This window comes from Squalius cephalus (assembly GCF_949319135.1).
Source record: "Squalius cephalus genome assembly, chromosome: 15".
NCBI lineage: Eukaryota > Metazoa > Chordata > Actinopteri > Cypriniformes > Leuciscidae > Squalius > Squalius cephalus.
In genome coordinates, this window is record NC_137136.1 from 6,695,513 (window position 1) to 6,723,116 (window position 27,604).

At 36.0% G+C, this 27,604-nt stretch overlaps 1 protein-coding gene across 24 annotated transcripts in view; it reads left to right on the forward strand.

The window, feature by feature from the left end:
• rims2a (regulating synaptic membrane exocytosis 2a) overlaps nucleotides 1–27,604 on the forward strand; it is a 190,092-nt gene that overhangs the window by 125,198 nt on the left and 37,290 nt on the right. For 8 of the 24 annotated variants that reach the window (XM_079893712.1, XM_079893715.1, XM_079893714.1 and 5 more), the window contains 2 exons: nucleotides 12,900–13,003; nucleotides 14,704–14,870. In XM_079893712.1, the coding sequence (XP_079749838.1) occupies nucleotides 12,900–13,003; nucleotides 14,704–14,870 (271 nt within the window). Of the gene's footprint in view, nucleotides 1–1,060; nucleotides 1,094–7,694; nucleotides 7,728–12,899; nucleotides 13,004–14,703; nucleotides 14,871–20,603; nucleotides 20,811–27,604 lie in introns of all 24 variants that reach the window. The other 16 variants (XM_079893732.1, XM_079893733.1, XM_079893725.1 and 13 more) reach the window with 7 other exon arrangements.

A 27,604-nucleotide genomic window follows, 5' to 3' on the forward strand; every position in this document is an offset into this window, starting at 1 on the left:
TCGTTTCGTGTCTTAGGCCATCAATGTGTACTTATGATGGGGAATTGTTTAATTTGGACTTCTCTGTGCATGCTCTTTCAGATAGTGACCATAGACCTGCATTATATGACTGACAGACAAGAACGGTTTGACCTAAAAATATCAAAATTGAAACTACTGAGGAAACAAAGACACCTACATCTTGGATGCCCTTGAGGTAAGCTAAAACATACCAACATTTAATTTCAAAGTGAACTATCCCTTTAACTTTTTTGCTCACCAGCCGCTGTGGCTAGTGGTTTTCCAAAGTTACAAGCCACTCAGTATTTTCACTGGCAACAATTTTGACATCGATACCATGGGGGAAAACTGACATATAGATATTTTTAATATTATCACATAATTTGGCAGCAGGTATATTATAATATACCTGCTGTCACTTTAAGACCGAACGCACGGATCCAGCTGGTATCGCGTATTTTGCGTAAAATGAGTATTGAAAGCATTTCAGATATTTCAGTATCGATATGTATCGAAAAATCTATATTTTTGACAACACTACATTGCACTTAGTTTATTATTTCAGATGCCTATTTAAAAGACTACAAATGAAAAATCTAGCCTATATTTAATATATATAAAATTCAAACCACCTAGTTACACGCCACTGCTGAAATCGGCGGATGTTTATCTCAAGCCCTGGTTACTGTTGTCCACATAAGCTGATTGGGTAACAGAGTTTGTTTTCCCCCACGGGTGGGCGGGGCCTTCTTGCTGATTGACTCTATTGAACTGGTGAGACAACAAAGCTTGTCATTTCAGTAAATAATAAACCAAGTTCGATATGAAATGTTTGAAAAACAAAAGTGTGAATTGGTGTCGTTTTTCAGGGATCGTTACACATTATCACAACATTGCACTTATCCATTACCCTCATTGGCTGAATATGACGTAGTTTGTGGGCCAGTCACTTCCTGTGGTTATATTTGAGTGCGTGCCACACACATGGTCATGTAAATGACATGCGTGGTTTAGTTGTGCATGTGCGCTCTGATGTTTCCCTCTCTCATTCCTCTCTCAGAAGATGGAGATGAAGAACTTGAGCCTTGTCCAGGTGTGTAACACCGTCTGTGAAGGTTTAATATATCAGAAAGATCTTCCGATTGAATTAAACCTTTCTGCAATGGTCTTGAGCTGACATTTCCTCTACAGACAGGTCTAGAATTAACCTCAGCTTATAGAGCTTTTTGGAAGTCAGATTTCCTCTTCATTTCGGAATCATCAAATGCTCCGTCAGAGTTTTCTCCAAAAGAGGTTATGAAGCCAGGTCCATTGCAAACTCTTCGTGTTTATGTGATAAACAATGGTAGTTTTTCGTCTTTCCCTTTGTCTTACTGTAACAGTGATCGTGTAATGTTGTGATAAAGGATTTTCCAAATGTATTTTTGTTTTCCTAGTGACTTTTTTGTTTTGTTATAAAAGAAGTCACAGTATTTTTGCCTTGTCCAAATCATATTTCTGAATTTACTGACTTGTTCTGTTTTGCTAACAACATTTCTCAAATGTAAAATATTATTCATGTGGAGTTGTCATTTAAATATCCATTTTGTCTCAGAATATTTAGGAGAAATACAAATAGACGGGCAGTCTTTGACATACAGTAATAGCATTGAGCTGTGAATGTGAATACTTCAGACAGTTTGACACATCTGATCTCTTCTGAAACTCTAGAGGAGACACATGTGAGATTACTGGATTTTTTTCTCAGAAAAAAACCCCCAGAGAAGTATGAATCTTGTTCATTCAGTTACTGAATTATGTAATAATAATATTATTTAGTGACTTACAGTAACTGTTAAATGGTCAAACTTTTAGTAGGTAGGTAGATTAGACAGACAGACCCTGACCCTGAACTGTAGTGTGTGTTATAGCGATCAGCTACTTAGACCTTCTGAGTCAGTTTAGGGTCAGTCTATACATAACTTCAAGTTTGTGTCAGGTTAAGGTTTGTAAATGAAAAATTGGTTGTACACATGCACACACAGACTTGAGTTTCCAACCGATCGCACTTCCTCCTCTCCCATCTGCCACATCCGTTGTATTTGTCACAAGATCTGGTCCGTTGGGAGTGTGTGTGTGTGTGTGTGTGTGTCTGCCACCTTTCCAGCATCCATCTCTTTCTGTCCATCTGACATATACTCTACATCAGCTGTTTGAAATACTCTCTCTTTATTTTTTTCATATGACACTCAGAATGAGTATACAGGAGGTTTTATTAGAAGTTTGACTTATATTTTGTGAAAATTATTCTTTTTTGGGGGGGGGGGGGGGGGGGTTTGCACTGTTTTTACTCCATTGCTCATTTTGTTGTTTTAAAGTGTGTGAGATGAGGCCTAATGGCCCAGCCGTAAACGGGAGGAAAGGCAAGTCTCTGCAGGCGTGTGTTTGCAGTGTAGCTTTGCAGTATTTGATTTACTTTCCTCTTTCTTTTCTTTTCTGAGGGGACATTTCAGGGGCTGAGGGGCTGGGCAATATATCAAATCATCATAATATATATGCATTTGATTGTAAAGTCACTATGATATCTAAATTGACCATATTTTCTTTCTTAAATTGCCATCCTGGTCTTACTCCGCATGTAAAAAAAAACTGTTTATAGTTAGATTTACCAAGTTTGATTTATTTCTGTTGTTTAGTATATATTTTATGTTATGTTTTAATAATAGTAATAATAATAATATATATATATGTATATATATATATATATTTTATGTTATGTTTTAATAATATATATATATATATATATATATATTACGTTTTAATAATAATAATAATAATAATAATAATATATATATATATATATATATATATATATATATATATATATATATATATTATTGAAAAATATTATTTTTCAAAATATAATTTTTAAGTTCTTTTTTTTTTTTTTTACACTTGTATTGCACTTATATATTTAGCTATATCGCCCAGTCCTTTAAAATGTCTTTTCTTTTCTTAAAACTACTGTCATTGAAGGATTAATGCGTCACGGATCTTGCATGAGTTCTTCATGGATGAGTCGTTTTCTCTCTCTGTCTGTTTCTAGGTCAATCTCTCCCTCTTCACGTCTCTCATATATCTCTCTTGAGTGGGTTGTCAGTATTTTAATGTGTTTTGCTGTGAATAATGAGGGACATCTAGAGATGTCTTAAATTAAATTCGGATTGTGTTGCATTAAAATCGAATTCTGTCCGGATAAATGTTTTGCTCTGAGACGTTTACAGCCGGATAAATGTCCAGCCTTTTCTGTTTAACTAAAAGTCACTTTTGTGACTAAAAGTTTTGTTCTTTACTCTTTCTATAGAGTGGATTTATTGAGATGTTATATAATTTCATATTTTTATATAAGTGTAAATCAATCGGTTCCACAGACTGAATTTTATAGTAGGATGCAGTTACAGAGTTTGACCAGCAGATGGAGCACAATCATGTGTAGAAAGGAGCTGTTCACTCCTTTCAGTGCTGAAGTGTCTTAGAATTATTCCCAGAATTGTTCCGTCTACATCCGACTATTATTTTAAGCCACGTTTTTGCAAACATAAAATATAGACGCATGCAGACTGTATTTTTTGGAACAATTACTGATGTGTGAAGTATAAAGTGGCCTCAAAAAGTATTTGAAAATCTAATCCAGTCTGAAGGTATTGCATTAAATACAAAATATCAAACCAAGTGGCATTTATTTAAAATAAAAAAAATAGCACGCGCACACTTTCCAAGTGAAACAAAAAGAAGTTTGATGGAAAGAAGAATAACAAAATGTATTTGGACTGGGAAGCCGCAATTAATATTGTCTTAATGTAACATTCAGATTTTTTAAGCATGACTTAAGTTTTCAAATAGGTTTTGAGGCCACTGTAGAAATCCCTTACTTTCTCTGATACGCTACACGTGTTCTCGAGCCGAATGTTAACGCTGCCTATGTCTCTGTGATAAGAGGTGACATGGGAGGACCAGCAGGGCTCAGTGGTCAGTGCTGGTCACTCATCTAACGGCCATCAGGAGGACACACACATCGCTGCTCAGACAGGTTTGACCTCTGACCTCTCTGATCTTGACCCCGTGTGCTCTTTCCTCTCAATGATTCTGAGCTCTACATCTCTGTGCTGAATACAGTCAGGTGGAGTAAACGTGGAAGTTCACAGTCTGTTCACTAACCGTTTAATGCTTGTTCAATCTGATTTGCTGGCTTTATGACCTACACACATTTCCTGCAGGGTTTGCTGCACATAGACTGTGTCATAGACTGACACTCCTGGGCAGTTTGTTTGAATTGTTTTTCCACCAGTCAATTGTTGTAGTATCAATAATGGTACATTTAAACAAGAAAACAAACTGTTTTTGGCTGCTTTACATGTCAGTCAGATGATCATATAAAACCCAATTAGATATAAAATAATCTATAATTCTAGTCTAGATAAATAAATAGTAACTTTCTTTTCTTAAAAAGTTTTTATCTTTATCTTTCATCTACTTATGACTTTTTGAGTTGCTCAAATAAAACTATAATGTATGCATAAACATGCATTTTAGCTGTATTGTCTTGTCTTTCAAGAGGCAATTTATTGATTAGTTATTTTTACTAAAAGAATACAACATACACGATACCTTTCAAATGTTTGAGATTGGTTTTGAAAGTGTTTATGCTCATTGAGTCTGCATTTAAAGGTGCAGTAAGCAATTTCTGAGAAACACTTGTAGCCAATCAGCAGTAGGGGGCGTAAACCAGTAGTGAGAGGTGACTTATTTAACCGGGTATGCTGGGTGGTGCGTTTAATGGATTTATTATAAACAAGACGCTCGCATTCGATCTGTACAGAGAGTTAGCTACTCTCATGACACATAGCAACACAGCTAGTATTCCTTATACGTTGTTCTCAGGGAAAGCTGTCCGCGAATCGGAAAAATGTGCTATTGCTGCCAGATCTCGATCAACAAAAACCACATTGGATTTGATACAAAACTAAATAGTCTAAATCAAATGAAAAAAAGTCATAACTGAAACTACTTTCATAGTATTTCATTTTCTCCATAGGGAAATTTTTTTTTTTTTTTTACAAAAAAACAGACCTACTGTAACTATCCGAGGCTGTTAATCCATAGTCTTGCTGAATAAAATTATTACTTGCTTTCGAATCTTACTAATCAGAGACTTACCATGCAAGAGTTTCCGACCAGTAAGATTTGAAAGAAATCATATCACACTTCTGATTCAGAATGACTCTGTTTCGAAGCGCTAGAATCAGCACACTCTGGTGACGCCTGCTAGTCAAAAATTGTTTGAACAACCAGAAGTTTCAAAGCATGTTTCAAACGCGCCCATCGCTAGTAGACACGCTCTCTTTATGTGGGTTTCCATTGCACATTCACCTTATACAATCAGACCTCATTCAAAAAAACAAATACTCGTGATTTCGACAGCATCTCATTAAACTTCATGGGAGATGTTCACCTCCACTTTATGCACAAAGCTGACGGAAATTATAGAGCTGCGAATGATGAATACAGCTTCAGTATTGAATGTTTTACTGAGACGAGCGAGTGACACCACAAGACATTGTTTCTCTTGCTCTGAGGATCTGGATCCTGAATAGCTTTCTGATGAGATGGCTGTGTGTGTGTGTGTGTGTGTGTTCAGGGTTAATAGGGTCTGAATCAGGTCCGGCTAATGAATGTCCTATCAGTGTAGCCGTCTGTGTGGAATGGGATCGTCTTGTGGGTGATTAATGCATGAGAAATGCGCTTGGGTACACAAGATCATGCACGCAGGGTCGTTGCGTGATTAATGCTACAGCGAATCAAAGAGAACAATGAAGAACTGAGAAAAAACGAGCCGTATCAGCAGATTGTGTTCTCTGTGAAGAAGACACTGATAAAGAATTTAAATATGGCGAGGAGGAGGATGTCCAATTAGTGCCAAACAGTGTCCTAAGATGCCAGCGTAATTATATAAGACTCTAAAACGGGCATCGAACAAATGATCTAAAGGAGCATGCTGGGAGATCTGTGGTGTGTGAGGATTAGGGCTAAACTGAAGGATGAGCAGGACACCTTTCAGCTTTAGTATTTTTAGTGACATTCTTTCAAGGGGGATGCATTGGAAAACATCTTTGGAGAGTTTGATGTTTCCACATTCAGAGAAGGAAGCTGTACTTGCATGACTGAAAGAGCGTTTCAAAGATGGCCGGCGATTGAAATGACTGGTCTTAAAGGGACTTTGGTTCAGTCAGAGTTCGTAGTTCGTTGAAATGAGTGACTTGCGGCTGTTGCTGATGTGATGTGGGTGTATCAAAGTTTAATTTGATAAAACTCGTGGCCATTTAGAGATTTATGCATTTACGATGTGATGCATTATGCATTGCTGTGAATGATATGCAATATAAATGCCTGCAGAATGTCCATTTTTAGAACTTTTTTGGTCAAATTAGATTGATAGCTTATTTGTATAATTATTGTTATTTTTTATCAGTGTCAAAAGCCTGTTTAAGTCAAGAATGGAAGAGGAACTCATTGGCTGCCAACAATAAAATTGCTTTGTAGAGGGGCTTTTGGCTTTGTATTTTTGTATACTTCAATCCAAAAGTTTGGGTTTAGTAAGATTTTTAAATGTGATTGAAAGAAGTCTCTTGTGCTCACCATTGCTGAATTATTTGATTAAAAAAAACATTAATATTGTGAAATATTCTTACAGTTTAAAATAACTGTTTTCTATTTGAGTATATTTTAAAATACAATTTATTCCTGTGATGCATTACTCTTCAGTGTCACGTGATTCTTCAGAAATCATTCTAATATGCTGATTTGCTGCTCAAGAAACATTCCTTGTTATTATCAATGTTTTTTTTTTGTGGAATCCGTAATGCATTTTTAACAGGATCCGTTCATGATTAGAAAGTTCGAAAGCACAGCATTTATTTGAGATAGAAATCTTTTGTCGAATTGAATGCGTCCCTGCTGAATAAAATAATTAATTTCTTACTGACCCCAAACTGACGGACACAACATTTGCAGTAAATGTACACCACATTTACTGACAATTTTGTTTTGATCATTTTTATGAAAGCACTAAAACACACAGGACCATGTGTTACAGTGATTTTACTTTTTAAAAAGCCGCTTTAGAAAAATGAACATTGTTATTTTGCTTGGATACTGTAGCATATCTGTCAGTGTTGTGTTTAGCATCCACATGTCTCTAAAACACATCTGATAGGTGTCAGGACCTTATTTCTCTTTAGGGTTTGCGGAGACTGTCCTCGTCCTCTCTCTCTTCTACTCTCCCTCTTTCTGCAGGTCTTTTGTTCATCCCTCATTCCCTCTGCATGTTCTATTAACATTCTTCTAGTGTTTCAGGGTTTGTTCTTAAGCAGGACTGGCTGCTCTTGGTGTTTTTCCTCTGAACTGTGATTTATTTCTCTCTTTCTCTGTATCATGGATGGTTTTATCTGCTTGTCGTGTTGTTGTTTCCTATTTGTTTTAATGTTGTTGTTGTTGTTTGTGTTGTTGTTGTTGTTGTTGTTGTGTTCCCTCCAATGTGTTTTTGCCCCTGGTTTCTTGTCCCGTCTTTCTGCACACCTCCTCTCACGCCCCTCTCCTCTGTGTCTGTCTGTCCATTTTCGTGATGTGACCCCCTCCCCCCTAACCCCCCCTCCCAGAAGACACGGACTCCCCCAGTCAGACAAACTCAGGTCTGTCCTTTCTTCTGCTTTGCTTTTCTCGTCTTCCTCCATGCCGTATCCCAGCTCCTCTCTGTTTGTCGCAATCTCATTCGTTCTCCCTGCTGGAAGAACCACAAAGGATAAAGATTGATTGATTTGAGCATCTAGACAATCTTAAGGCCCTTTCACACCAAGAACGATTTTCTCCTTAAAACTGCAGTGAACCAAAGACAGTCTCAAAAACTCGGTTTGAAATCGCTGGGGTTTCTTACGTCACATATTACCTTGTAACCAATCAGGTTAGCGTGTGATCGTCAACGAGTGGATCTTTGAGCTGGTGTGAGTGAGTTGAGGCGGGGCTAATTTGCATATTCATAGAAACGCATATACTAAATGAGACAAGGGTTTAGACTTAATTCAAGTTATTTTAAGGCATGAATAATTTTTTTTCAAGGAAAAATGTTTAAATATGTCATTTTGGTGATCAAAGATTAGTTTTAAGTTTATTGTAAGCTTGCTCTGTAGTTCTGTCGCCTGCCGCTTTAAATCCTCGAGCTCTTTGAAATCTGGTGGATTCTGATTGGCTGTCTATGTTTTTGTCATTCATCAAAACAAGTCCTGAAAGTGATTCCAGGGATGTCGTTTCTCTGTGCCATTAACATTACCGGTATATCTGTGATGTGGACTCTATTATTCTTTTATATTTAGAACGATTTAGAACTATATAATTATCGTTATCGTTATAGTTATCAATTATCATCCTTGGTGTGAACTGGCCCTTAGGCTACCTAATGACTAGTTTGGATGAGCTTGAAACCATCAGAAGCTGTTTTTATATGGATATTCCAGCAGGTCAGACTGAAATATGCTTTGCAATGTTATTAATAAAAATCAAGGTTGATCTCACAAAGAACATGTATTTTTTTTTAATTAACCCATTAAACATGAACGCATTATGCAATCGTTTAAGACGTTTATCATTGTATTGAACCTTTTTGGCATAAAGTGTTTCAATTTGAGTCAAGAACCCTAAAGTTCTATACAGAACCCCATTGAACTATATATATATATATATATATATATATATATATATATATATATATATATATATATGCTTTTTTGCATATACAGTATACATGTATATACATGTGTGTGTATGTATATATATATATATAGATATATATATATATATATATATATAGATATAGATATGAGCATTTGTGAGATTCAACCATTATCAATTTGGACTGCAATACACATTTGAATCCACAGTAGTATAATGAGTGTAGAAACTGTAGAGGAGTAAATGCTGGGATTGTGCTTGAAAAGCGAACATCATCTCTTTCTGCTCTTTGGTTGTCTTCACTAGCTTTTTAAATCTATTACGCCTCTTCTCTGCCCTTTTTATGAGCATTTTATTCACCTGGTTCCAGAGTTACTTTCTGCTATGAAGCTCATGGGCTTCCTTACCAGCTCCAGTCATAATCAAACATGATTATGATCATGTGTGTGTTCTTATTTTGAAAACATTTCAAAATGGTGGCATTTTTTGAGTGACAAAACACTTTTTCCAGCAGCCTTGGTTCTGGAATCTCATTTTCCCATTCATGTTCTCCATAAGAATGAAAAAAAACAACAACAATCAGTTAAAAATTTAAATCCGAAAAGAGGTATTTAATGTCTTTTATGAGGCACTGAATCACTGTTAATGACACGTTGTTGAATCTGACATGGTACAATTTAAAACAAGTGTATTTGTAATGGATTTGAAATTGAGCATTTTATGCTCACCAAGTAACAATAATATTGTGCAATATTTTATTTATTTCTGTTTCTATGTATTTTAAAATTAATTTATTGCTTTCATTATCAATACTCCAGTGTTCAGTGTCACATGATCCTTCAGAAATTATTCTAATATGCTGATTTGCTGCTCAAGAAATCAAGACTTTTATTATTATCAATGTTAAAAACAGCTTTTTCAATATTTTCATGGAAACTGAATTTTTGATGAATAGAAAGTTCAATAGAACAAGCTCTTCACGAGTTGTCAGCTCCTACATGTTCCATCATATTTATGCACATACAATGGGCGTTCCGTTGTAAAATATGTGTCATAAAGGCTTTGTTTTTTTGTATCTTTGGGTTTGGTGTTAAAAATGACAGTGTGAACACAAGCAAACCAGGACTAAATGTATAATTTTCTTTTTTGGTCAGGACCAAAAGAACCAAGAGAACCGAAATACAAGTGTGAACTCACCCTCACACTTTTGTCATTTGCAAAGCTTTATGGGAGCTTTTTGCAGAGATTTTCCTTTCCACAGTAACATTTTTTTGGTGAACCTCTCGTCGGAGTTATTGCTAATGTAATTATTCCTATTAATTTGGCTATTCGATGCTATATTTTGGTAACACTTTACAATAAGGTTCATTAGTTAACATTAGTTAATGTATTAACTAACCTGAACTAACAATGAGCAGTACATTTGTTACAGTATTTATTAATCTTTGTTAATGTTAGTTAATAAAAATACAGTTGTTCATTGTTTGTTCACGTTAGTTCACAGTGCATTAACTAATGTTATTACATGGCTTGGTTGAATTCTAATGTAGAATGCGGTGTGTTATTTCTTGATAACAGACCGCTGCTAAGTATAACACACCGTTGCCATGAAAAACAGAGCGTTGCTATGGACGCAGGATTCTAACCGTAGAGACATTTTTAAATCAATAAACTCCTTTTTAAATCAATATTTTGTGTCAAATACAACCGAATACAACCCCGACGCGAAGCGCCTCGCTCTACATTATCCCTTACTTAACAAATACAACCTTTGATTTTAATAACATAAATGTTGAAATTAATATTAACTAAGAAATGCTGTAGAAGTCTTGTTCATTCTTAGTTCATGTTAACTAAGGTAGTTAACTAATGTTAACTAATGAACCTTAATGTAAAGTGCTACCTATACTTTTTCAATTAATATTTTTTGCATTATTTTTTAGACAATCTGGTTACGCTTTAGTTTGATGGTCCACTTTAGACATTCCAGTAAATATAAGTACTTTTGCACCTACATGTCAACTAACTCTCATTAGAGTATTATAGAATGTCTGCTTAATATCTGCCAACACTTTATTTTGATGCTCCCCAACAGACATACTGACTATAAGTAACTTTGCAACTATATGTCAACTTATTTTACTAACCCAAACCCTAACGTAACAGTCTACCAATACTCTAATGAGAGTTAGTTGACATGTAATTGCAAAGTTACTTAATAGTTAATAGAATGTCTAAAGTGGACCATCGAAATAAAGTGTAACCAAAAATCTTTCTCTGTGGAGAAAAGGAATGGGATTTTGTACCTCCCGAACCCGACTGTTGTGTACAGTTCTTGGTTATGGCTCGAGCTAATGAAGCTGGCTTCATGACGGCATAAGTACATATATATATATCACATCATGGTTATTTTCATAAGGTGTTAATGTCAGTTTAGGTTTTATTTGCACCCACTTTCGTCCTCTTTTACTAGTGTTCTCCATCTCCATTTTAAACACTGTAAAGCAGTAGAGAAAACGAGGTGTGCTGTATGGTTTAGGCATTGCAAATATCTACAGTAGATACAAAGATTGAAAACTTTTGACTGCGGATTGACTTAGGGGAAGTTTTCCCATGATGCAAAGCATTCTGAAAGCACTCTCCGTTATGAACGTGGCTTTAATCTTAAAAACGCACCTCGTATATGAGCTTCACTATAGTGCTGCTATTAAATCCAATTAATCTAATGATTCTGAGAGCACTAATCATTGGGTAATTTGCTGAACATGTTAATTACTTAACAGCACAATTGCTATTGGCAAGAGAAAATTGCTATTGACATTTACGGCACCTGCACTGACAAAGACACATGTAGTACGCTTTACATGACTCAATAGCACAAACAAATTCAGTAATTTGCTTGTGCGAGAACAGCCTAGTTAAAGTTGTAGCTTGTCATTTTGCAACTGAAATGGTCACAGAAGTTTATGCGACTTCGTGATTCAAACAAGATTCGGGCCAGAATACCCTAGCAACTGCATAGCAACATGTTGAAAACCACCTAAAACACCCTAGCAACCACTTAAAAGACTCTAGTGACCACACAACACACTAAATACACAGAACATCCTAGCAAACACATGCATGTAAGTCAAGTAAGCCAAGGCAACCTACCACAACCTGCGTTACTTAGAAACACTACATTCTAGAGCATTTCATTTGATTGGACTTTGCACATACACTGTATTTATATTGTATGGTTAGATTTGATTTGCTGATAACCAATGACACTTTTCCATTCAGGTGCTTTGAAGTGTGCCTCGGGTTTGAGTGACTTTTGTGTGAATTTACGCTAAGCTACTCACAATAAAATGCTTATAAATAAGTATGTCTTAAATAGACCAGAGCTAACCTCTTGATATTTTAAATATACTACCTCCTTCTGTAATCTGGAAAAAAAAAAAATATATATATATTTATATCATCATTTACAGTATGCTAGTGTGTGTGAAGACATTTACCCAGCAGCGTATTATTAATGGTGACAGGCATTTTGATAAATGCATTTTTTTTTTTTTTTATGGCCAATTTGGTATTAAACAGACAGATATCTTTTATGCTCAGAGAGTTAAAAGTGACCACTCAACGGTAGTGTTGTTGATGGGAAAGATTTCTTTATTAAAGGGTTAGTTCACCCAAAAATGAAAATTCTGTCATCATTTACTCACCCTAATGTTGTTCCAATCCTGTATGAGTTTCTTTCTTCTGTTGAACACTAAAGAAGAGTGTTGGTTACCAGAGAGTTGATGGTAGCCATTGACTTACATAGTGGGAAAAAAAAAAAAGCTGGTTGCCGTCAACTGTCTGCTTACCAACATTCTTCAAAATATCTTCTTTTGTGTTCAACAGAAGAAAGAAACTCATACAGGTTTGGAACAACATTAGGGTGAGTAAATGATGACAGAATCTTTACATTTTGGTGTGAACTAGCTCTTTAAACCATTCTACATTATTATATATCACATTATATATTACATTATATATCAAATGCTTCATTAGTGAACGGGTCAACAGATCTGTTCCCATCTAGCCTCACCAACATCACAAGACACTTTTTTCAACAAACCTGCAAACTCATTGACGTCTGCTGTGATCCGTAGGTGCCATGGATGTCGAGGAACGAACGCGGCAGATGAAACTGAAGATGAACAAGTATAAACAGGGAACAGGCTCGGACTCCAGACTGGAACAGGACTATAACAAGGTAATAGTGGTTTACTGCTACCGTGAAAAACAGTTCAAAACTTACGTTTAAATGATTATATACAGCTAAGCTATAGTTAGTATAGATAAATGCTGCTGTTGATCACTCAACTGTTAGATAAATTGGAGTGTTTTCTAGTTGTATTATTTGCAGTCATGCTAATTGAGACTAAATACTCCTGGTTGCATATTATTTAATAATAATAATAATGATACTTTTAACAATAATTATGGGCCCCTAATTGTATCCGTTTACTTTATTATTATTATTATTATTATTTAATTATAATTCTATATTTAAATACTCTCCCTTTCGAGAAAAAATAAATGCAAATAATATAGACGGCCTAATAATTTTCACAATATTTGCATGCTTTGGTGTAATGTTTAAAGGGGTTTAAACTAAACTAAGGGGTTTTAAACTAAACTAAAATGCAGGTTTAGTTTAGTTTAGTTTAGTTTAGTTTAGTTTAGTTTAGTTTAGTTTAGTTTAGTTTAGTTTAGTTGATTGACCAGGCTCTTCATTCACCCCTGTAAAATAGCATCAGTTTAGTTTTGCTACTAGCTAGTTTTTGCTAGTAGCTTTTAGTGTAGCTACTAATATGGCTGTAGTTGAACTAGGTCCAGGTAGTAAAATAAACTAGCACTTTTCAGCCAATCAGATTGCTAATCTGGACCTAAGTGATCATAGATTAAACATGATGTTTGTTTGATTGACCCATTTCCAGCAGTTGTGAAATATTTATAGACCTAGTCTTTTAAGTTCAGTATCTCTGCACATGATATACTTTAGTATTTCTGTATGTGGGTCAGCATGCTGACATTCAGCGCCATATACGGCTATATCACCTTCCCTTTGTATCCTTGTAAGCCTGTGGTATGAAAAGCATTGCGCAGCACCATGAGTTCAGCAGGATTCTATTAAAAGCAGATGAAGAAGAGGTTCATTAATTTTTGTCTGATAGGCTTATGAGAAGGCGCCATTTAGGACATAATGTTTATAATCATCATAGCAAGCCATAAGCATCTTATAAATACATATTTTACATAAGACCCTACAATACCTCTCCATGTCAGTCCAGGACAGAATAACCAGGAATACACTGGTTTAAATTAAGGATGTTCCTTTTTAGGTACATCTTTTATCAAAAACAATAATTCATTCTACATTTATGTATTTGGCAAAAGCTTTTATCCAAAGCAACTTGCATTTTGTGGAAGAACATTGTTTTGGTTGTGCTTAAATTCCTTTGACGATGTATTGACAACATTTTTTAGTCAACATTTAATCAGTTCATGCATTCCTTGGTAATCAAACCCGTGACCATGGCATTGTTAGCGCAATGTCCTACTGTTAGAGCTCCTCATGAATTTATTTTGGAATATGTTATTATATGAGGTCTTTCTTTAAAGGTGAAGTGTGACATTTCTGCACCACTAGCACACCAAAAGGAAATGCAAAATTAATGTTAGATTCGAAATACCACCAAAAAAGTCCTACCACCATTTCTGCCCCACTCGCATTTTTTCCATTGGTCATATAAACAAATAATCTAGTCCCAGCTTTATGGCACTGACTGAAATGTAAGTTTTGAAGATGCCACTTCACCTTTAACTGCTGTGACTAGATTTGTTTTTTGTCTCAAGCATTTTCTGTTTGTTGTACGTAAGCATCTAACTTGTGTTGTGTTTGTTCTGCAGCGTTCAGGCAGAGATCCTCAGCGGGGAGAAAACCTCTCGGCCAAGTCTTCGGACAGTGATGTCAGCGACGTGTCCGCTGTGTCGAGAACCAGCAGTGCGTCTCGATTCAGCAGCATGAGCTACATCTCTGTCCAATCAGAACGGCCGCGGGGCAGCCGGAAGATCAGGTGAGAAGTCTGATCACTGTCAAACCTGTGCGTTATGTTCAGTTGAGGAACAGTCTACAGTGGGTGCTCCTTAAGTTTGTTCTTTGAGGCCATGTACAAACTGCAAAGTTTTGTGAGTGACAACTGCATTTATTTGCAGGAGTGAATTACTTCGTCTCATGGCTGTAAACAAGTAACATGGGTGCCTATAATTTAACCCGTATAGTGAAACCAGGGTAATTTATTATCATTTATATACTATTATAGTATTTATTACTATTTTATTTGTTTTGTTATGTGCTTTTAAAAACATCAAAACCAGAAAGAAATCCATAGAATGTCCGTGTCAAATACTAAAGCAGTTATGAGATAAAAATGACTTTGTTGCATATGTTTAATACACATCACACACATAATAGTAGATTTCTTACAAAAAATACTTTATTTAGATACCAAAAGCAAAGACAAATGTTTTCGATTCATGGTAGTGGAGCGGCTAAGTGATATAATCGTTCAGTTTATGATACAAGCGTGAAAATTGGCATGAGCAGTCTCCATGGGTCACTTGACAAGAAAATTGTCCGAGCCACTTGAAATTTCAAGATTTTTCATTTTTCAAGATGGCCGACACCTTAGTGGAGCAGTTAAGTGATATAGTGGTTTATTTGGTGATACAAATAATGAAAATTGGCATGAGCAGTCTCTGTGGGTCACTTGACAATAAGCCACCTACAGCTACTTGAAATTTCAAGATGGCGGCTATTTTTCAAGATGGCCACCACCTTAGTGGAGCAATTAGGCTTAAGAAATCATTTAGTTGGAGATACAAGCATGAAAATTGCCATGAACCTAATTGCTCCACTAAGGTGGTGGCCATCTTGAAAAATGGCCGCCATCTTGAAATTTCAAGTAGCTGTGGGTGGCTTATTGTCTAGTGACCATCAGAGACTGCTCATGCCAATTTTCATGCTTGTATCACCAAATCAACCACTATATCACTTAACTGCTCCACTAAGGTGTCGGCCATCTTGAAAAATGAAAAATCTTGAAATTTCAAGTGGCTCGGACAATTTTCTTGTCAAGTGACCCATGGAGACTGCTCATGCCAATTTTCACGCTTGTATCATAAACTGAACGATTCTGCCAAACATAAGCACTTAGCCGCTCCACTATGGTGTCATTTGTGTCATAACAGAAAATAGAAATTCAGAAAACCTGATTCTATTTATATAAATTTTTCGCCATAGAAAGTAAACTCAAAATGTTGATTTAAAAACACACATACCTTAATGGCATAAAAACTGTTTGTACACTAACATACAGACTGCAGAAAAAAATACAACATACAAAATACAAATTCAAACATTTTGTACACAAATTATGCAGAAATTATTTAAAAAAAAATACAATATAATATAATTATACAAAATGTTTCATAATCATCAAGAATATAAATGCAACATTATCCAAAAACAGCATAATAATATGAAACATCATAATATGAGTATCTTGTTTATGAGGAATAAATCCAACAAAAGAGAGAAAGAAAGAATACTTTTTGAGTTTACTTTATTGGATGTAATACTGTGAAAATGTTTTATATAAATAGAATCAGGTGTGCTGATGACGATGTGAATTGAAAAAGTTCTCTAAATAAAGTTGTTATCTTTTTTTGTAAGGAATCTTCTACTGTTATGTGTGCGAGGCGAGCTCCTCTTCTTGTCAAACTTATGTGCTTTTGTCATTTTTATTAGTTTTGTTTTTTTATATTTCTATACTGTACCTTTAATTTATTTTTATTTTTAGTTGCCAATGCATAATTTCTAAGTTTTTCATCTAATATTTGTATTTTATTTTAGATTTATTTCTAAATTTAAGATAAAAAAAAATTAATAGTTTTAGATTTAGTTTTAGTTTTAGGTAACAATAACAATACTGCTGGAGACATATTATCATCTGGCAGTTGTTAGTAAACCAGTGTCGACAGAGGCACCAAGTTTATGTATGTTTAGTCTCAGCCTCAGATGGTGTCCCCATATACCACCCACAGTCTGTTAGCGTTCACTCATCTTGCACACATAACTGGCAAGCACTATCCAGTCGGATTGACTGGCTTCTAGGACATTTCTGATCCATTCCCCTGGAAACATAGTCATATTTACCAGGATTGTGCTCATTTCAGAAATGAATTGAGAATGCCTTTTATAGATTCCAATTAAATTTAAAGAACACAGACGCAGCAGATAATTTCAATAATGACCAATGCAATCTACCAAGACATGCTTTTTTGGTGTGTTAAATAATGGCACAAATTGACGAGCGTAAACCTTAGTAAATCACCTTGCATGATTCATTTAAATACTCTCCTCGAGAATAAATTTTGCGTCTGAAAGGGAAACTCCTACAAATGCATAAGCAATAAGGTCAGCCGCAAAAATAACCCTGTCAATGCCTTTTCAGCGCTAATTTTTCACTGCGTGTCTTTAGTAAATCCTGACAGTAGTTTTTTTTAACACAAAAGAGGGTTTGCACTGGATCAAGCTGTTAGTAAATCTGGCCCATAGTGGCTTCTAAAAACAAAACAAACTGTGGTTGGTCACTTTACTTGTCAATCAAACAGTCTAGTGTAAGTGGGTGGTTCTTGTCAAGAATTTGCTAATAGTCAAAATTATGACTAGATGAAAAAAATATATATATTGTTGGCTCTGTGGTGAATTGCTTTTTATGTTGATAACTTGTAAGTCACTTTGTGTATAAGCGTCTACTAAATTAATACATGTAAATGTATTGCACATTAAGCGGATGGGGGGAGTAAAAATAAAATTTCTCATATTTAAATCTTGTGCAAAGTGTGCATCTGGTTATAGAATGAGGTTGTCACTCCTATAAATACCTGCTGTTTACAGAACAGGATTAAACACTCATAAGAGGAGTGATGATCTTCTTTAGCTGCAGTGTGTACATGGCCTAAGAGAAACAGCATCTCTGTAGGGTTCTTCATCATGTGGGTCCGAGTGCGTTCAAGGTTTGCTTTTGTTTAGGTGAGTTTGGTGCCAAACCACTAACTCTATGTGTCCACTGGCATGGAAGAAATCCACTCTTTATTATGTATTATCCAGAACACCTTCTTGGGGGTGTGTCTGTAAAATGTTCAGTGAGCAGGTTGTCTTTGTTGTGATATATGATTGGTTTCAACAAACTGTGAATAAAGTCATGCATGATGACAGTTTGAAAATTGCAGACATTTTGAATGCTTAGGTTTCATATAGTTTCAGTTAAATGTGCAACACCATTCGAAAGTTTGGTGGTCAGTAAGTGTAAAATGTTAGTTCACCCAAAAATGAAAAAATGAAAATTTTGTCATTAATTACTCACACTCATGTCGTTCCAAACCCATAAGACTTTCGTTCATCTTCAGAACACAAATGAAGATCTTTTTAATAAAATCTGAGCGATTTTTTTCCCTCCATAGACAGCTACACAACTACCACTTTGAAACTTCAAAACAATCATAAATAGATCGTAAAACTAATCCATATTAATTGAGCGGTTCAGTCCAAATTTTCTGAAGAGACTCGATTGCTTTATATGATGAACAGATTGAATTTAGGCTTTTATTCACATAAACATTCTTCAACTCACACATCAGTTGAGGTAAACGGAAGCTCAATCATGTTCGCTTGACATGTGAGAACCAATGAGGTTCATTCTCGAGTTACACATCAAGTTGAGCTTCCACAAGAACAAACCTCAATTTAATAATCAATTAAAAAGGATTTTATATCTGTATGATATAATGCTGTGCCCACATTGGACCAGCGCTTTGGAAAATGTCCCAAGTAGGTTAGGTTGAGCTTCTGTTTATGTTCGCTGATCAATGTTTATATGTGAATAAAAGCCTAAATTCAGTCTGTTCATCATATAAAGCGATCGAGTCTCTTTAGGAAATTTGGACTAAACCGCTCAGTTCATATGGATTAGTTTTACAATCTCTTTATGAACTTTTGTAAAGCGTCAAAGTTGTAGTTGCATGGCTGTCAATGAAGGGACAGAAAGCACTCGGATTTTCTGCAACCTGTCTTTTGAAAATCATATTTCATATGTTACAAAAACAGCCTTTTTCCACCTTAGAAACATTGCTAAGCTACGTAATATGCTATCAGTTTCTGATGCAGAAAAGTTAGTTCATGCGTTCATGACATCGAGACTAGATTACTGTAATGCTTTATTAGCTGGTTGTCCTGCATCCTCAATAAACAAGCTACAGTTAGTCCAAAATGCAGCCGCTAGAGTTCTTACTAGATCAAGAAAATTTGACCATATAACACCAATTTTATCATCACTACATTGGTTACCTATAAAGTTCCGTATTAATTACAAGGTATTGCTACTGACTTATAAAGCCCTAAACGGCTTAGCTCCAGTTTATTTAACGGATCTTCTATCGCCCTATAATCCATCGCGCTCTTTAAGATCACTAAATTCGAGGCTTTTGGTCATACCTAGGATATCCAGATCAACCAAAGGAGGGAGATCATTTTCACATTTAGCTCCAAAACTCTGGAATAGCCTTCCTGATACTGTTCGTTGCTCAGACTCGCTCTCCCAGTTTAAAACTAGATTAAAGACGCATCTCTTCAGCCAGGCATTTATATAATATTTTTAATCTTACAGTTAAATCCGGTCTCTAGTTCATAAACGCCAGAGGAGAACTGGCCCCCGACTGAGCCTGGGTTCTCCCAAGGTTTTTTTTTCTCCATTAGGTCACCTGATGGAGTTTTTCGGTTCCTTGCCACTGTTGCCTTTGGCTTGCTCAGTTGGGGATACTTAATTTAATTAATCAATCAACAATACTATTGATCAGCATTACCAAACGTGGACGTTTTACACTGATGTACTATTTTATTTAATACTGTGAAGCTGCTTTGATACAATCTGTATTGTGAAAAGCGCTATATAAATAAAGTTGACTTGACTTGACTTGACTTACAGTTTTTGGAACGACATGAGGGTGAGTAATTAATGACTGAATTTTCATTTTTGGGTAAACTAACCCTTAAGCAAGGATAAAGTAAATTGATCAAAAGTGACAGTATTAAGAAGTTACCGAAGTGTTCTATTTCAAATGCTTTAAAAAAAAAAATTATTCATCAAAGAATGCTGAAAAAAAGTATCATAGTTTCCTCAAAAAATATGAAGCAGTACAACTGTTTTTAACATTGATAATGATAAGAATGTTTCTTGATCGCCAAATCAGCATATTAGAATGATTTCTGAAGGGTCATGAGACACTGAAGACTGGAGTAATGATGCTGATGATATACTAAATTAGTAAACAGTTAATTTAAATTGTAATAATATTTCACAATATTACTGTGTTTGTGACTAAATAAGAGACTTTAAAAACATTCAAAAAAATGTACCAATCTGAAACTTTTGATCGGCCGTCATCCGACATTTGCATAATCCGCTCACTCCATGCCAGTGAACACAAACAGTTTCCCATTTAACATGCTAGGGGGTGTGTATTTTAGTTCTGCAATGAAACACAATTTTGTTCTGTTTTATGTGCATACTGTCTGGCTTCTGTTGTTATTACTGTTTGCATTGCATTATTTTGTTGTGTTGTCATTCATTCATTCTTTCTTTATGGTTTACATTCAGGAAGTGTTGACACCTATTTTCACTGTGCTTCATTTTTGTTCTGCATGCTGCTTGCACCTCTGCTTCTACTTCTGCCGGCCACGCCCACAGCAAGGGGCGGAGTCTCTCCAGGGAGGGGGAGGAGTTACAGGAGGAACAGGAGGAGGGAGGGTTAGAGGAGGACAGAGCGAGGAAGAGAGGAGGGGGGAGGGCAGGAAAGCTGAGGAGACAGACAAGTAGTATAGACAGAGAGGAAGCAGAGCGGGAGGAGTCTGAAGAGGGCGTGGCCCAGAGGACGGTCTCAGAGACGGACCTCAGGTAAACTCTAGTCGCCATGGCAGCCAACTGTTTCTTATACCAATGGTTTTCAATCCTCGTCCTGGGGACCAATGCTGCATTCACGCCATGCCGTAATAGCGTAATTTCACGATGTCAACACATGACGTTCTACATGGAACTGTTCACGTTTTCGGACTCGGAATTATGTGTTTCAGTGGCGCTGGCAACACTATCAACTCCTAAATGTGGTACAAGTAGCTCTCAGAAAATTCCCAGCTTACAAGTTGTAATTACGTTCTCTACGAGGACAATTACGAGTTGACATCTCGTAATTATGGGAATCACAACATGGCGTGAACGCACCTCACACATTTTTGTATGCCTCCCTTATTTAACACACCTGATTCAGATCATCAGCTCATTAGGTGAGAGCTCCTGAACTGAGGCTGTGTTCGAAATCACCCCTATACCCTCATTCACTATCCCTACGTTAGTCCACTAATATAGTCCGCTTGAAGGAGTGAATAAAAAGTGAGTGCGCCGGAAAGGTTGCCACTTTTGTGTGATTTGTGCTTGCTGTTTAATAATCATTTGAAACGTAGCAAACTGGCAGCTCCAGTAGTAATGAAAAGATTTATCTTGAACTCTGCCATAATTAACCTTAATTTTAACAATTTAATAATCAATCAAAAAGGAATTTATACCTGTATGATATTACGCTGTAGCCACATTGGACCAGTTTGGAAAACGGATGGATGATTCAGCTGTGGACGCCATCTTTTGGCGCATTATGCATTATGGCTTTTGTCTAGCCATTGAGCGTACTTCGGCTGTACACTCATTATTGTGGTGCATTGTGGGATTGGAAGATTGCACTCGATAACGTCCACTATGGTTTCGGACACCACTACAAATGGCTGTCCCCTAAAATAGTGCCCTATTTAAGGATATAGGGGGCGATTTAGGACACAGCCTGAGTGTCTCAGATAAGGGAGACATACAAAATGTGCAGAGAGGTGGGTCCCCAGGACCAGCAGTGAAAACCAGTCGTACTGTAGATGGTAGCTACAAGATAATGCATACACAAATACTTCTTGTATATTCTATTCATGCCTAAACTTTAAGATGAGAACCATTCTTAACATAGTTGAATGCAGAGTTGGGAATAGGGAATTGCAGAGATCTAGAGCTGGAAATTGGGTAATTGAGTCAAGGACACCTACTTTACTTTAGCACAACCTATATAATAATGTACTGTATTCCAGATATAGCTTGTTTGTTATGTTTAACATAGGAAACTTAATCTCAACCTACCAACTCGAGTTCAGTGAAATGAGTGTATAGATACAGTAGATGGCAAGCCATGGTGAATCGCTCATGATAAATGAATCCAGCCCTATTTCAGTCCTGTGCTAGTGCTGTCTTCCTTATGTTTATGTATGTCATTTTAATGTGCTGCTGTTTGTGTGTGGGGCGACTTCAACACTTTATGAGGGCTTTATTTGTTTATTCAGAACATGTCATGAAATGTGAAAGTCTTTTTTTCAGTGTCCCCATACCTTCAAATACCCCTTTTACCCAAGTAAAGGCCTCCATTCAGATTCAGCTTCATACTCAATGGGCGCAGAACCCTGTTAGCAGTCACTCAACAGCTGCACATATTGGTGAATCTCATAAATCTTTCATTAAAATATGTTCAGGTCAAATTTCATCCCCCAAAATCAAAATAAATAAATAAATATAATATAATTTGGACCATAACATTTTTAGGAATTTATATATTATTTTCATGACAATTAAGCAGTCCCTGATTATATTATAGGCTATTAAAGTGCTCCTATTATGCTTTTTTTGGATATTACCTTTCATGTACTGTGTTGTATAGCTGTTTGTAAATGTAAAAGGTCTGCAAAGTTTCAAAGATCAAAGTGCCTGATAAATGGAGTCATTGTCTCCCAAAAGGAAGAACCGATTCTGAACTGCCTGAAACCAGTCGTCAGTCTCACTTTCTGCACAAACCTACGTAGGTTTGTAACAATTTTGCATAATGCCAGCCTATGGTCTTCATTGGCTACTCGCGAACAACGTCTACTTTGACCCGCCCTGAAACACTGTTGTAGCTGCGGCCTTGAAGGGTTTGGTTCGTGTTGTTGACATGTCGAGAAGATGCTGTTTTCTGCGCTGAGAAAGCAAAAAAAAGCTGGCTCAATTTGATATGGTAAAACCAATGCCATCGTTAATGTTCGTGTCACTGTGTACCAAGCGATCAGGGAGATCTGGAGCTGAAATTCAGAAATGGTAATGGATGTTTTGTTTCCAACGCACTTTGTAAGCTGTAGACCAATCTCAACAGACTGGGCTATCTGACCAATCAGAGCAGAGTAGACCAATCACAACCGACTGGGCCACCTTTAAAACACCATAAAAGGGGCACTTTAAGAGTTTTGTTTTTGACATTGATTTTATTCAGATGAAAATGTGTTTGAATTATTTGACATAAATGGACAAAAACTTGTACAGTAATCAAGAAAATGTATTATGATAATATAATGTCATACAAAACCAGTTTTCATTTTCTTTATGCAAATAATATCTCCTTCATTTTGGTTTCAGACATGTTCGTTTCGTGAGATTCACCCATATATGTACACTGGTCCATCAGTCCGGCTCCTTCTCTTTCTGTTTGACTGCTCTCTCAGGCCGTTTTTGTGATATTTCTGAGCTCCTGCTCATCTCACAGTGTTGACACTTCACGTGTCATCTCAGCTTCTGAGCGATGCATTAGACATTAGACTCTGATCGGGTTTGTAATGAGGGAGATAGGAACACGATTTTCTTTGTTAATAAGTGACTGGAAGCGCACACAGACCTTTGAAGCATATCGTTGATCATATTGCGTTAAATGAACATACAGTACGAATGGATGGACACGGATTGTGTATAAGGAACAGTGTTTTAGCTGAAAAGGCAAAAAGTGTTTGCCTTTTAATGTCATGCGTTCTTCAGGTGATCTTTCTGTGTTTACTGAGGCGTGTTGAATCAGCCAATACATGCTTTGAAAAACAGGAAGTGATGTCAGTGGCAATTACATTGACGATGGTGGGGGAGCCACAGGCATTGTCTGCCTCATTAGGTGACTTGTGTAATATGTATGATGCATGTGTTCTGGCGGCAGTTTTCGGTGGGTTAGTTATGCAATTTCATGACTAATATACACATATGAAACTAACAGGTGGAAAAAAGAAGGAAAACAAAGCCATAAAGAGGTTACTTAGCTTTGCCTTATAATGCACAACAAGTCACTGAGGTTTCTGAGTGGACACCAAAGCATGTGTTCACACACAGCACAGACAGTCATGAGATGTTTCAACACTTTTTCATTTCCAGTGGTTTATGTGGTATTGTCCTCTAGTCAGACCATTTCAAAGCAGAGATGTCAGTATCAAATGCAGAAGTCCCTAAGTGCAAAAATCATTTTCTGAATCAGTAGCCTCGTTTTGTTTTTTAAGAAAAATATATTATCTGCGCGTATATACTGTATATTATACAGTATAAGCAGATTCCTTTAAATCAGATAAAATGTCTGAGATTGTTTTCAGAGAATATATCTTAATTTAATTTAATTGAAAAAATTGTCAGCATAACATTTTCTTATGATTTGTGATTAAAGAAATGAGAAAAAGAATATTTGGCAAAGGGGTAACAAAATGTTACATTTAATTCTCATTAGCTGTGTTAAATAAAATAAAAATATTTTGTTAATAGCAATGAAAAGTAATAAAGAAAAAAATGTATTATTATTGAAAGTAAAAAATTGTTAACACTTTACAATAAAGTATAATGTATGTATTATGTATTAACTAACATGAACTAACAATGAACAAAACATTTGTTACAGTATTTATTAATATTTGTTAATGTTAGTTAAAAAAATACAGCTGTTCATTGTTTGTTTGTGATAGTTCACAGTGCATTAACTAATGTCAACAAATACAACCTTTGATTTTAATAATGTATTAGTACATTTTGAAATTAATATTAACTAAGATTAAGAAATTGTAAGTGTTGTTCATTCTTAGTTTGTTAACTGAGGTAGTTAACTAATGTTAAACTAATGAACCTTATTGTAAAGTGTTACCTAAAAATCTAATTAATGGAGGTTAATCACAGATATTTTAATTTTATTATAAGTATGAAGGTGATTTAAGATTATTATGGCAGAATTGAATACAGACATGATACGCCAATATATTGTGTTTGCTTTCCATATCTTTGAGCAACATAAATAAACCAGCAGTCCACAGCAATTTGACACTAAAAAAGATGGTCAGTCTGTCAGTTTTTCAGTTGTTGGTCTATGTGAATTTTTTAGACGTGGTATTGCTTCTTTCTGCTGTGCTCCAAATGCAAGATTGCATTCTGTTTTAGACTGTACTCATTCTGTGCTGCCTGTTTGGGAAGCTTTGAGTTGATGAGGCAAGTTGTCTGTAGAAGCTGTGTTCATTAGGTGGTGCTTCAAGCTGGAATTGATGAAATAGTAAAGTAGTAAAATCCCTTATCTTAAGACATTTGCTCAGAAGGCATGATTAAATGTGTTTTTATATATATACTTAACTCAATTAGGGCCAGATTTACTAAACAGGTCAAATTCCCTCCAAAAAAACAAAAAAACGCTGATGGGAGTGGAAAGTTCTGCATGTGATCTACTGATGACACTGCTTTTTTGGGCATTAAATAATGGCACAAATACCAGTATATTGACGGGTGCAAACCTTAGTAAATCACCTTGCATGATTCATTTAAATACTCTCCTCCCATAAATTTTGCATCTGAAAGGGAAACTGCAAATGCATATGCAATAAGGTCAGCTTCAAAAATAACCCTGTCCACGCCTTTACAGTGGTAATACTGTATTTCACTGTCTGTCTTTAGTAAATCCAAGTAGTTTAGTAACGTCAAAAGAGGGTTTGTGCTAGCGCAAGCTGTTAGTAAATCTGGCCCTTAGTGTGTTAAATTGACAACCTTTCTTTAAACGTACTTAATTAATGTATGCCAATAGTAATATTAACATCTCATTGCTATTAAACAGCGTCATTAATGTGAAACTGAAGCAGCTATGATAATGTAATCAGATACTGATACTGACTTTCTGCTCTGTATCAAATCATTAACATCTCATTTTCAGAAATATCAAGTAGAGAGTGTCTGAATGAGCTTTGAAAGCTAATTCCTAATTTGCAGGATGCTGTAGACACTATCAATCTAAGAAAGCCCAGCATGGGAAAAGATAAATACTGTACTCTTTACTACACTTTCCGAATTTGCCATTTTTGATCAGGACTGGAATTTGATGATGGAACTAAATTTCATTAGCATCGCCTTGAGCAGTTTAGCGCTGCGTCAGATTTCATTTAAAGGTCACTTCTCCCTGGAGTAGAGCGGAGAACGTAATAGCTCTAACATTAGAGTTTCTAAATATATGTATATATTGAGTTTAATAGAGTCTGGCGTTAGCATGACTGAGCTAATGTCAATAAATGCACAGCACATACAAATGTTGAGTAAAATAGTGAATTTTCAATCAATTTGAACCATTTTTATTGGTACTTTAATAAAAGAACCCTTGTTTTTTTCTATCAATGAGCTTGTAATGCATTCTGGGATTGCTTTCTCTGTGAAGGAATGGATAAATGTGATGCTTTCTTAGAATTTGGCCAAAAATATGTATCCTTAATTCCGTAATCGTACTGCCAAGCTTTTGAAACAGTCTTCGTGTCAAGAACGCACCCTTGAGGCCTTAAAATACTGCCTATGTAGGCAGCTTACTACGGAACTTAGCACTTTGCATTTTAGTGGCATTCACTAGGCATTTTATGTTGATCAACTAAAAGTTCACAAGTTCGCAACAACAACTTTTAGGTGTGATAGAGTGTGATAGTTTAGAGCGATAGTTAACACTATTTTTTATGTTATATCTTGTTTCTTAAAGCATAAAAAGGGTTTTTTTCCCTCTGACTGTAAGATGAAGAATGATGAAATCTGTCAATGCCTTCCATCCATCACTTTTCCACCATGTCGTCAGTTTCTAAAAATAACTATAGTATGCTAATGAAATAAGGGTATTTGGGCACATTTCATTTTATTCAGGCTATCAGAGCCCTTGAGTATTCCTCATTAACAGAATATGTATTAATAGTGGCGATTGCTGAATTTCATGCCTTGACTGAATTCGGAGTCCTTAAGCCACATTCATTTAGACAATTAACAGAAACGCCAAAAACCTAGGGCGCTGTTTCCATAGAAACATATTTTCTGCACCACCTCCTCTATATATATTTTCAAGGGCAGTGATGGTGAGCACATTCCTTTGTCTTTTTCTCATCATATCTTTTGCGTCCCTTGAAGTATGTCATTATTCATTCACGCTTCTGACATTGTGTGAGTTCCATCACATGTTGAAATATTGACTGAAGTATCTCGTGAATTTGAAGTCATCATGTTCTTCAATCGTAGAGTTACTGCATAGCTGTTATAGCCAGGCAATGCAATGCCATGAATCTTAAAGACGTGCATTCCTTCACGAGGCTGTTTTATGTTTATTCCGGTTTCAGCTCTTCAGCAGCCCAAATTGGAGGCGTAGAATGGGTTCTAAATCAAGAAAATTGATTTAAGCCCATGCGTGCACTCACACAAAAAAAATAGTGTGCGGGTTTTGTTTGGTCTAAAGGAACATCGTGGCCTAGATGAAAATGCACTTAGTAAAATCTGCATGAAAAAGGAACAGTCTGTTCAGCTGTGGATGAGCAAAAACATCCCCGGAGAGATTCCACGAC